General features: G+C 44.5%; 1 protein-coding gene across 1 annotated transcript in view; it reads left to right on the forward strand.

The window, feature by feature from the left end:
* Positions 1–13,275, forward strand: part of LOC126154066 (uncharacterized) — a 204,215-nt gene that overhangs the window by 50,634 nt on the left and 140,306 nt on the right. Inside the window, exon 3 of the mRNA XM_049916112.1 lies at positions 6,275–6,585. Coding sequence (XP_049772069.1) covers positions 6,275–6,585 — 311 coding nt within the window. The remainder of the gene's footprint in view (positions 1–6,274; positions 6,586–13,275) is intronic.

Consider the following 13,275-nt stretch of genomic DNA (forward strand, 5'->3'; position numbering starts at 1 on the left):
CATTTCACTACTAGGTAAAGATCTGCTAATTACTCATTTCATAAATCGAATACGAGCTTTTAAAATGAAATTGACACTTTGGGTGAGTCAGCTGGAAACAGGAAATCTAGCTCATTTTTCTAAATTATCATCCATGCAAGATATTCACAAAGACTGTGAACGTTATTCAGATAGTTTAGTTGCCCTTAAGGAAGAATTTGATCAACTCTTTCAAGATCTGACAGCACTAGACAGTGATTCTGATCTGTTCTCCTCTCCATTTTTTTTTTTTTTTTTGGTCATGAGTATACTGACTGGTTTGATGCGGCCCGCCACGAATTCCTTTCCTGTGCTAACTTCTTCATCTCAGAGTAGCACTTGCAACCTACGTCCTCAGTTATTTGCTTGACGTATTGCAATCTCTGTCTTCCTCTACAGTTTTTGCCCTCTACAGCTCCCTCTAGTACCATGGAAGTCATACCCTCATGTCTTAGCAGATGTCCTATCATCCTGTCCCTTCTCCTTATCAGTGTTTTCCACATATTCCTTTCCTCTCCGATTCTGCGTAGAACCTCCTCATTCCTTACCTTATCAGTCCACCTAATTTTCAACTTTCGTCTATAGCACCACACCTCAAATGCTTCGATTCTCTTCTGTTCCGGTTTTCCCACAGTCCATGTTTCACTACCATACAATGCTGTACTCCAGACGTCCATCCTCAGAAATTTCTTCCTCAAATGAAGGCCGGTATTTGATATTAGTAGACTTCTCTTGGCCAGAAATGCCTTTTTTGCCATAGCGAGTCTGCTTTTGATGTCCTCCTTGCTCCGTTCGTCATTGGTTATTTTACTGCCTAGGTAGCAGAATTCCTTAACTTCATTGACTTCGTGATCATCAATACTGATGTTAAGTTTCTCGCTGTTCTCATTTCTACTACTTCTCATTACGTTCGTCTTTCTCCGACTTACTCTCAAACCATACTGTGTACTCATTACACTGTTCATTCCGTTCAGCAGATCATTTAATTTTTCTTCACTTTCACTCAGGATAGCAATGTCATCAGCGAATCGTATCATTGATATCCTTTCACCTTGTATTTTAGTTCCACTCCTGCAACTTTCTTTTATTTCCATCATTGCTTCCTCGATGTACAGATTGAAGAGTAGGGGCGAAAGGCTACAGCATTGTCTTACACCCTTCGTAATACGAGCACTTCGTTCTTGATCGTCCACTCTTATTACTCCCTCTTGGTTGTTGTACATATTGTATATGACCTGTCTCTCCTTATAGCTTACCCCTACTTTTTTCAGAATCTCGAACAGCTTGTACCATTTTATATTGTCGAACGCTTTTTCCAGGTCGACAAATCCTATGAAAGTGTCTTGATTTTTCTTTAGCCATGCTTCCATTATTAGCCGTAACGCCAGAATTGCCTCTCTCGTCCCTTTACTTTTCCTAAAGCCAAACTGATCGTCACCTAGCGCATTCTCAACTTTCTTTTCCATTCTTCTGTATATTATTCTTGTAAGCAGCTTCGATGCATGAGCCGTTAAGCTGATTGTGCGATAATTCTCGCACTTGTCAGCTCTTGCTGTCTTCGGAATTGTGTGGATGATGCTTTTCCGAAAGTCAGATGGTATATCGCCAGACTCATATATTCCACACACCAACGTGAATAGTCGTTTTGTTGCCACTTCCCCCAATGATTTTAGAAATTCTGATGGAATGTTATCTATCCCTTCTGCCTTATTTGACCGTAATTCCTCCAAAGCTCTTTTAAATTCCGATTCTAATACTGGATCCCCTATCTCTCCTAAATCGACTCCTGTTTCTTCTTCTATCACATCAGACAAATCTTCACCCTCATAGAGGCTTTCAATGTATTCTTTCCACCTATCTGCTCTCTCCTCTGCATTTAACAGTGGAATTCCCGTTGCACTCTTAATGTTACCACCGTTGCTTTTAATGTCACCAAAGGTTGTTTTGACTTTCCTGCATGCTGAGTCTGTCCTTCCGACAATCATATCTTTTTCGATGTCTTCACATTTTTCCTGCAGCCATTTCGTCTTAGCTTCCCTGCACTTCCTATGTATTTCATTCCTCAGCGACTTGTATTTCTGTATTCCTGATTTTCCCGGAACATGTTTGTACTTCCTCCTTTCATCAATCAACTGAAGTATTTCTTCTGTTACCCATGGTTTCTTCACAGATACCTTCTTTGTACCTATGTTTTCCTTCCCAACTTCTGTGATGGTCCTTTTTAGAGACGTCCATTCCTCTTCAACTGTACTGCCTACTGCGCTATTCCTTATTCCTGTATCTATAGCGTTAGAGAACTTCAAACGTATCTCGTCATTCCTTAGTACTTCCGTATCCCACTTCTTTGCGTATTGATTCTTCCTGACTAATGTCTTGAACTTCAGCCTACTCTTCATCACTACTATATTGTGATCTGAGTCTATATCTGCTCCTGGGTACGCCTTACAATCCAGTATCTGATTTCGGAATCTCTGTCTGACCATATTCTCCATATTCTCCATATTCAGCGAATATTGAAGAGATTCGTCCTGAGCTCCAACTAGAAATTATTGACCTGCAGTGTGACAGAGAATACAGAGACAAATTTCAGAACAAGAAAAACATTTTGGAATTTTACAGACACTTCCCTCAGGATAGATTTCCTCATTTGCACAAACTGGCGTCTACAATAATATCAATGTATGTTTGTGAATAACTGTTCTCTGCAATGAAATGTAACAAGACGCGCCTGAGAAACGCATTGTCTGATCGAAATTTAAACTGCACGCTGCGCCTACGATGCACAAGAACAATTACTCCGAACATAGACGCAATTGTAAAGGGCAAAAAGAACAAGATAACAGAGAATCCCACACTTCAGTGACACCTTTTATTGTGTAACAGTTCACAAATTAATACGAATGTAGAGGCATACACTAAGCTAATAAAATTATGTGGCACGTGTACATTCTCCCTTAATTGTTTCATTTGTCACAGTAATAATTCGTGAGTGATATCCCTGCAGGTGGCCGCGGATTTACATTGACTGGCGGCAGCTGTTGTGTGCCCCACGCTCCGTGCTCGCGCCTTGCTGCTCACAGCTTGCTCCGCGAGCACGTACGTTGTGAAGCCCTGGTCTAGTAGGTCGTTTGTAGTTAGGTACTTTGTTAGCTGGTCGTGGACTATATATTCTAAGGACTTGAACAGCGCAGGAAGAATGGAAATAGGTCGGTGATCAAAGAATGCTGTGGCAACGTCCTGTTTTGATAGTGACTTGACTAGTCCCTGTTTCCAGGCTTTAGGGGAAACACTTGTGCTCAAGGAGTGGACGAAGATATCTCTTACAGGGGGCAGTAGTGGCCCAGCAATAAGCTTCGTCATTTGGACAGTGATGCAGTCATGTCCAGTAGATGCTGATCTGATACGCTTCATGTTTTTTTTGTTGGTTTTTTTTTTTGACGGTATTGCAAGTAACATTCTTTAGATAGAATTTTTCGCGGGTGCAGTCGTTTATCCCGATGAAGTAATCAACGAGTCTCTGATTCATTTGTGTTTCATTTGTGGCTGCCTGCAGGTAATGTGAAGTACTGGTTGAGTTCTTTCGCTAGGACAATGCAATAAGCTGCAGCTTTTACTAAGCCTATACCAAGACCACGCAGGTTTTTCCATAGGACAGCTGGTCTATTTCTGTTCTCGGTTAATATACGGGCATGCCTGAGTGCTGCCTCTCTTACAGCTTGTGTGATTCTCTTGGGCTTCTGCATGTTAAGCTATATGATTTTTCGTGCCCGATGTGCAGAGTCTGTGAGCTTCATGAGATGTTTCAGTTCTTCAAGGTGCAGGCTCTATTCGAATTTAAGTGTTGCAATCGATAAAATCTTGTCAGTAATGTATTTTATGGTCTGTGTGTTACACTGTTATTCTACTACACACCAACAATCAGTAAGTGAAATGAAATTAAGAAGAAATATAATCAAAACCCAGTTAAAAGTAAAAACATTTTGGAGTAGAAGCTATTGGCAACCAACGCAAATTTCCTTTTTCAAGACAGGGAAAACTGTTTAAACATTAAAAAAGCTCAGTTCAGTTATAAATGTGAAAAGCTGTACGGTAGACGAGCTTCTTCCGTTTCAGGGTACAAGACTGTTCACGACCTGTTTTACTGACCATAAAACTATGTAACTGAAGAGTTAACAGTATCCTTCAAATAGCTTTAATACATTATATGGCAATTAAGTATTTAGAACTCGTTTTGGTTACACACGATGCATAAATCACAACCTCGTATCTCACAACAACAAAGGCAGCAAAGGCGGTTTCCCGTGCGCATTCCTTCACGTGATTTAAAATCAGTCACTAGACTTTGACACTGACCAGAAAACATGATGTGTGCAAGGCAGACTGCTCACCAGGTACAACTCTCTCCCCTGCACAAGCCCCACAAATTGGCCTACTTTCGTGCAGCCTTGTTTGAGGAGGTGATGGTTAAGACAGCATAAATGTGTTAAGAGACAGTATATAGGCGGTCTTTAAGTAAAATACGCACAGTTGTTACAACCAACTTTTAGGCTATGATGTGTGTGACTTGGTATGTAAGTTGAAAATGTGCATGCACTCCAGAGCCAGTTACTAACAGTCGCTTGTTCATTGGCACTCGATTCGCAGCCAGTTTGATTCGTTATGATATGATAAAGTTCCTGATCACCATATTTTGCATCAGCGGCCTGGATTTCGCAGTGTGTCATCGATCCAACAATCCTCTGTTTTAGCATAATAATGTTGTCATCCATAAAGATTATTACACAGTTGTTAGAAGAAAATCTGCTATATTCGGCAGACTAAACTACTAAAAATACCAGATTAAGCCCCAATGTTTACTTGTGGGATGAACTGGAGTGTTAGTTGCACGACAGATTGATGTGCTATAGAAACAGCGACAACTACTTTAGGAAGAATAAGACAAATTGTTACCTCAGTGAATTAAATATATCTGAAGATTAATTTCTTGAAATGTTGACGATAGGAAGTTGTACAACACATGAACTACGTCGTGTTTGTGAAATGATAAGCTTTCGGGTACATAGACTATACCTGAATAGTCTAGCTCTGAGATGTCTATGATATAGTGTTTACACACGGTTCTTATGCTAATGTCTCTAACTCAGTGACTCTATGTGTGTATGTGTGCTTGTGTGTGAGAGAGAGAGGGCTGCCTTTTTATAGAAGTGAAATGTTTTGTTAGATCAATGTAACTGTGTTCCTACAGCTTACCTATGCACTCTAATGGTACAGTCACTGTCCAGAAAAGCAGGAAAATCGCTGCCTGGCAGTAAAAGTGAAGCACTCTAAGACTTTGACAGATGTCAATCTAACTTCATCTGTGCAAGTTTGTAAACGATTAGAGTTGCAGTTCCGTGTCAGAGGTAGAATGGTCACAGTAGGGCACTGGTATTTTCGTGTTTAGTGTTGACCACGCCTGGTAGGAGAGGCGTCAGGTAATGGCTGTTGGTGTGCGGCTGATCCCGGCGGAGGTTCGAGTCCTCCCTCGGGCATGGGTGTGTGTGTTTGTCCTTAGGATAATTTAGGTTAAGTAGTGTGTAAGCTTAAGGACTGATGACCTTAGCAGTTAAGTCCCATAAGATTTCACACACATTTGAACATTTTTTTTTAAATGGATGTCAGTGATTGAGGGGATTCTGACGGCACAGTGGTACGTCATGGACATCCTGCATCCTCGTGTGTTATCGCTCGTGAGGCGGTATCGTGGTGCCATTTTGTAACCGGATGACGCGCAGCCACACATGGCAATTGTCTCTGCGTGATGCTGAGATATTCCCTTAACAAAATACGCAGATCCGTCCCCAATTGAACAGCTCGGACTTCAACGCCGTTCCAGGCCCAGTATTCAGGATATCAAGAGCCAGTTAGAATAGTTGCCGGCCATCTTGCCTCTGGAGAGGGTACAATGGCTTTATGACACTGTACCCAACCGAATCATGCATGCAGTCGGGGCAGAAGGTGTGGCACGTCACAATAATAACTGGCTTTATACTGCTAAATTCTTTGCATATTTGATCAGATTTTGTAATCACTGACACAACGTCACGTACCCTCTCAGCTTCGAAGTTTCATTTCGCCTCTTTTGTCAGGTTGTGGATATTGCGTGACCTCAGTGAGCTTCAGGATGCAGTTGTGAACAGTAGCAAGCTTGGCAGCAGTGGCACCGGCAGGGCTGCAGCGTGGCACACAGCTGACAGCTGACTGTCTGCCGGCACAGGTGCGGCAAGTCGTGGCGGCGCCGGCGAGCGCGCGGCTGGGGGCGCGCCGCAGCCCGCTGGCGGTGCGCGCGCTGTGGTGGGTGCTGCACTTCCTGGGGCACGCGCTGCGCACGGCGGCCTACCTGGTGTGGAGCCAGCTGCTGCTGCTGTGGCCCGCCGTCTGGCTGTCCGCCTGGCTGTACGTGCTGCTGTGGCCGTGGCGGCTGCTGCTCGCCTGGGGCTGGAACCGCGTGCGCGCAAACAGGCCCACCGTGCTCGTCAGCGGCGGCGGCTCCGTGCAGGCTCTGCACCTCGCCAGGAACCTCTACAGGTACAAGACAACAGCCCTAGCACCCGGATATAATACTTACTTATTCACTGTTTTCTTTTAGTCCTTTATCTACAGGTTGTTTGCAGATTCCCATTACAAATTTCTAGGACTTGTGGACGGGAGTGAGAACGTAATATTTTGAATAGGAATCCATGTCTGGAAATGTCATCCAATAATGCCACAGAGCGTCAGAGTTAAAGAAGTAGGCGTACAAACGTTCTAGGACCATGGAGAAGGATAAATGCATCAATTTGAGGTAAGGGTCCCTGTACCCGAAACAAACGAGTAGAAAGTTATAAGGTGTAGGCGCCTGTAAATGTATGTATATATATAACGTGATTCCTTGATGATGTTACAAACGTTATAGGATTATGGAGAAGGATAAATGCATAAATTTGAGGTAAGGGTCCCTGTACCCTAAACAAACGAGTCGAAAGTTGTAAGGTGTAGGCGTCTGTAAATGTGTGTATATACAGGGTGATTCCTTGATGATGTTACAAACATTCTAGGATTATGGAGAAGGATAAATGCATCAATATCAATTTGAGGTAAGGGTCCCTGTACCCGATACGAACGAGTCGAAAGTTATAAGGTGTAGGCGCCTGTAAATGTATGTATATATATAACGTGATTCCTTGATGACGTTACAAACGTTCTAGGATTATGGAGAAGGATAAATGCATAAATTTGAGGTAAGGGTCCCTGTACCCGAAACGAACGAGTCGAAAGTTATAAGGTGTAGACGCCTGTTCAAAAAATGGTTCAAATGGCTCTGAGCACTATGCGACTAAACTTCTGAGATCTTCAGTCGCCTAGAACTTAGAACTAATTAAACCTAACTAACTTAAGGACATCACACACATCCATGCCCGAGGCAGGATTCGAACCTGCGACCGTAGCGGTCGCTCGGCTCCAGACTGTAGGGCCTAGAACCGCACGGCCATTTCGGCCGGCGTAGACGCCTGTAAATGTATGTATATACAGGGTGATTCCTTGATGATGTTACAAACGTTCTAGGATTATGGAGAAGGATAAATGCATCAATATGAGGTAAGGGTCCCTGTACCCGATACGAACGAGTCGAAAGTTATAAGGTGTAGGCGCCTGTAAACGTATGTATATATATAACGTGATTCCTTGATGATGTTACAAACGTTCTAGGATTATGGAGAAGGATAAATGCATCAATTTGAGGTAAGGGTCCCTGTACCCGAAACGAACGAGTCGAAAGTTATAAGCGAAAGCCATTCTGATACCTCTGACAGTTGAATAATGAATTTTTGCTATTGTTGTTAACATCGTAGGGTAGGCAAGTTTCAAAGGTGATAGTGTGGACAGAAAGAAGAAAAAAAGTCCAGTAAATATGGGCTCTAAAATGCATACCTTAAGAACTATGAGCACTTGTTCAATAGAGGAGATGTTTCAGCTGGTCGCTGTGGCCGAATGGTTCTAGGCGCTTCAGTTCGTAACCACGCGGCTGCTATGATTGCAGGTTAGAATCCTGCCGTGGGCATGGATGTGTGTGATGTCCTTAGGTTAGTTAGGTTTAAGTAGTTCTAAGTCTAGGGGACAGATGACCTCAGATGTTTTAAGTCCCATATTGCTTAGAGCCATTTGAACCATTTGATATGCAGATGTTTCACAGTAGCGAAGATGAACAAGTGTTAATAGCCTCTCAGGTAGACATTTTAGAGCCCATGTTTACTGGACATTTTTTCCTTGTTTTGGTCCATAACACCACCTTTGAAAGTTGCCTACCCTACAATCTTAGCCACAGCAGTACCAGTACATGTATTCCTGTGTCAGAGGGAGCAGAACAGTTTTCGCTTATAACTTCCGGCCATTTCTGGTAGAGCGACCCTTATCTGCAATTGATACATTTATCCTTCTCCAGTATTCTGTAAAATCTGCAACATCATCCAGAATCAACGTGTATATGCATGTGTTTACAGGCGTCGGCGCCCATTACTTTGACGCTTTGTAGCGTCCTTCGATAAGGATTTCGGACAAGGGTTCCTATTCGAACTATTATGCCTCTGTCCCCGCTATAAGTCCTAGAAGTTTGTAACGGGAATTTCGTAAGACCCTCTCATCAGCTGTTCCACGTCAATTGCCTTGAATACAGCAGGTAATATTTTAACATAAATTCAAATGTGTTAGTGCAGCTAAGCATTATGGTGCTTAAGGGGGTCTACATAAAAACCATTAAAATAATTTTTGAAAGAAAGGAAACAATTCTACACACCAGTCTTTGGCCATCTGGTACACAGATATGTGTTCATTTGGAATAAAGAAGTCATTTGCTATCGTCCTGCTGTACTGTGCTGCTTTGCTGGATCGAAAATTTTGAAATTTATGATTCTGGGCTACCTTACTATACAACACTACACTGCATAGGCCTACACTGTACTACACTGTACTCCACTATACTACACTACCCTATCGTACTTAATATTAGAACTAAGCTATATTCCTCACTTGTCTGGATAGTTAGCCCCTCGGGCACTGAGGCACAACTCAGGAGTCACAGGGGCTGCGCTCTTTCCGTTTAGTAAGCTGTTAACATTGTTTGAAGTAAAAATAAAACTCAGAAGAGAGAAGGGATGACTGTACTTATGAGATGAATTACGAAAATCGAAGCCTGTGTTATAGACTTATCATTAACATCATGATGTGTGACCGTAAAAAGATGGTTAATCGCTTTTATGAGTCAGAATTAACTTTGCAATAAAACGACTCTTATAAATCGGCATGTGACTTCGATCTCGTGTAATTAAAAGAAGATAGGTTCGTTTTCTGGAACGTGCTGTTAGCACTTAAGGGTGAGACAGTGGTGGCCGATCCACTGCATCATCGTTTTACGACGCCCAACAACGAATATTTATTAAATGAGGCCAGGACGTAAATTAAATAATACAAATGAATAAAGTAAATATTCAAATTACCAATTCAGCTTTATCTAAATTAATATCGTAAGACAAAACCTTTTATTACAACCGGACAGTATTGAGAAACTAGCATTTTTAATAAAACAAAATCATGTTGTGAATAAATCACAGGTCATCTCTAGGATCTACACTCCTGGAAATTGAAATAAGAACACCGTGAATTCATTGTCCCAGGAAGGGGAAACTTTATTGACACATTCCTGGGGTCAGATACATCACATGATCACACTGACAGAACCACAGGCACATAGACACAGGCAACAGAGCATGCACAATGTCGGCACTAGTACAGTGTATATCCACCTTTCGCAGCAATGCAGGCTGCTATTCTCCCATGGAGACGATCGTAGAGATGCTGGATGTAGTCCTGTGGAACGGCTTGCCATGCCATTTCCACCTGGCGCCTCAGTTGGACCAGCGTTCGTGCTGGACGTGCAGACCGCGTGAGACGACGCTTCATCCAGTCCCAAACATGCTCAATGGGGGACAGATCCGGAGATCTTGCTGGCCAGGGTAGTTGACTTACACCTTCTAGAGCACGTTGGGTGGCACGGGATACATGCGGACGTGCATTGTCCTGTTGGAACAGCAAGTTCCCTTGCTGGTCTAGGAATGGTAGAACGATGGGTTCGATGACGGTTTGGATGTACCGTGCACTATTCAGTGTCCCCTCGACGATCACCAGTGGTGTACGGCCAGTGTAGGAGATCGCTCCCCACACCATGATGCCGGGTGTTGGCCCTGTGTGCCTCGGTCGTATGCGGTCCTGATTGTGGCGCTCACCTGCACGGCGCCAAACACGCATACGACCATCATTGGCACCAAGGCAGAAGCGACTCTCATCGCTGAAGACGACACGTCTCCATTCGTCCCTCCATTCACGCCTGTCGCGACACCACTGGAGGCGGGCTGCACGATGTTGGGGCGTGAGCGGTACCGTAGCCCAGCTTCATGGAGACGGTTGCGAATGGTCCTCGCCGATACCCCAGGAGCAACAGTGTCCCTAATTTGCTGGGAAGTGGCGGTGCGGTCCCCTACGGCACTGCGTAGGATCCTACGGTCTTGGCGTGCATCCGTGCGTCGCTGCGGTCTGGTCCCAGGTCGACGGGCACGTGCACCTTCCGCCGACCACTGGCGACAACATCGATGTACTGTGGAGACCTCACGCCCCACGTGTTGAGCAATTCGGCGGTACGTCCACCCGGCCTCCCGCATGCCCACTATACGCCCTCGCTCAAAGTCCGTCAACTGCACATACGGTTCACGTCCAAGCTGTCGCGGCATGCTACCAGTGTTAAAGACTGCGATGGAGCTCCGTATGCCACGGCAAACTGGCTGACACTGACGGCGGCGGTGCACAAATGCTGCGCAGCTAGCGCCATTCGACGGCCAACACCGCGGTTCCTGGTGTGTCCGCTGTGCCGTGCGTGTGATCATTGCTTGTACAGCCCTCTCGCAGTGTCCGGAGCAAGTATGGTGAGTCTGACACACCGGTGTCAATGTGTTCTTTTTTCCATTTCCAGGAGTGTAATTATGGAATTAGACACCAAAGATGTAGTAGAAATTGGCGATGGCTGTCAGGCTCTCCCGAAATCTTGCCTGGTCCTTCCCAAGACTCACCTCCTCACTGCTTCCAAAATGTTATTGCAGGTGGACGTTCTGTCGTGGTGCGTCTCGTAGCCTCATCTTGCTTGTCTCTCAGGCATGTAGCTTGCAGTTTACAAGCTGATATTTAGCGATCAGCGAGTTCAGCTTATCCTGCCCTTCTGCATTCCTTATCATGCTATAGATCATTGAAATACCAAAGACGTTTCTGTACTGGTCTGTAACATCCTGTCTGATGGCACACTCTCAAACACCCAAATCATGTGCTCCATGGTGTGTTGCTCCACAATCACAAGCGTCTGTCATGCGTTGTACTTTTAGTAAATAGCTGGGATATGGACCATGTCCCGACAAGAAGTGTATAGCTTCCTTGGCCGGAATGAAGTGTGGCATTCTGCATCTTCCTTTTATGTTAGGAACGGATTGGTAAGTTCTCCTTCATGTTTCTGCCTTTTCCCATATTTCTTGCCATTCACTATCAATTCATGACTATTTCTTTATTACAGGTTGCCCTTGTCTCCAGTGTCTCCTTAACCTTCTTATATCCTCCATTTTTGAGCCAAAATTATGCACTTCTTTTTCATACTGCTAGGTCCAGAAGTAGCAAGCCTAGTATCACCAGTAATGCGGCAGTCAGTATTGTTCTATACGAACTTATCAGTTACAGGAGTACACATCTCTGTTCTCGCCGTAGAGCCTGTGCTGTGCTTACTTTTCTGGCTCTATGCATCCAAACGCTCGACCCGTATCCCACAGTAGCGTTTAGGATTGCGTTGTGATACACTATGTGATCAAAAGTATCCGGACACCCCCGTAAACATACGTTTTTCATATTAGGTGAATTGTGCTGCCACCTGCTGCCACGTACTCCATATCAGAGACCTCAGTAGTCATTAGACATCATGAGACAGCAGAATGGGGTGCTCCGCGGAACTCACGTACTTCGAACGTGGTCAGGTGATTGGGTGTCACCTGTATCATACGTCTGTACGCGAGTTTTCCAAACATCCCTAGGTCCTCTGTTTCCGATGTGATAGTGGAGTGGAAACGTGAAGGGACACGTACAGAACAAAAGCGTACAGGCCGACCTCTTCTATTGATCGACAGAGACCGCCGACAGTTGAAGAGGGTCGTAATGTGTAATAGGCAGACATCTATCCAGACCATCACACAGGAATTCCAAACTGCACCCGGATCCACTGCAAGTACTATGACAATTAGGCGGGAGGTGAGAAAACTTGGATTTCATGATCGAGCGGCTGCTCATAAGCCACACATCACGCCGGTAAATGCCAAACGAGGCCTCGCTTGGTGTAAGGAGCGTAAACATTGGACGATTGAACAGTGGGAGAACGTTGTGTGGAGTGACGAATCACGGTACACAACGCGGAGATCCGATGGCAGGCTGTGGGTACGGCGAATACCCGGTGAACGTCATCTGCCAGCGTGTGTAGTGCCAACAGTAAAATTTGGAGGCGGTGGTGTTATGGTGTGGTCGTGTTTTACATGGAGGGGGCTTGTACCCCTTGTTGATTTGCGTGACACTATCACATCACAGGGCTAAATTGATGTTTTATGCACCTTCTTGTTTCCCACTATTGAAGAGCAATTCGGGGATGGCGATTGCATCTTTCAACACCATCGAGCCTGTGGCGGAGTGGTTACACGACAATAACATCCCTGTAATGGACTGGCATGCACAGAGTCCTGGCCTGAATCCTTTGATACCTCCTCTCAGTGCAACACTCCGTGAAGAATGGGCTACTATTCCGCTTCTAGCACCTGATTGAACGTATGCTTGCGAGAGTGGAAGCTGTCACCAAGGCTAACCGTGGGCCAACACCGTATTGAATTCCAGCATTACCGATAGAGGAAGCCCCGAACTTGTAAGTCATTTTCAGCCAGGTGTCCGGATACTTTTGATCACATAGTGTACGTTCTTCTTGCGTTTAGGGGTAGCTGAAAACTTCTTTGGTCAACTGTTACTATTCTGTGTAGGATTTTAATGTCTCTCTGGCAGTTGATTTCTACATGTGCATGAAAGTTTTGCTTTTCGTCGATTTTAATTCCAAGATAACTATATACTTACGATCTTTTCATAGGTTGGTGATTTGTTCAGATTGTGAGGTTTCTAGTT

Source organism: Schistocerca cancellata, chromosome 2 (assembly GCF_023864275.1).
Source record: "Schistocerca cancellata isolate TAMUIC-IGC-003103 chromosome 2, iqSchCanc2.1, whole genome shotgun sequence".
NCBI classification, from domain to species: domain Eukaryota; kingdom Metazoa; phylum Arthropoda; class Insecta; order Orthoptera; family Acrididae; genus Schistocerca; species Schistocerca cancellata.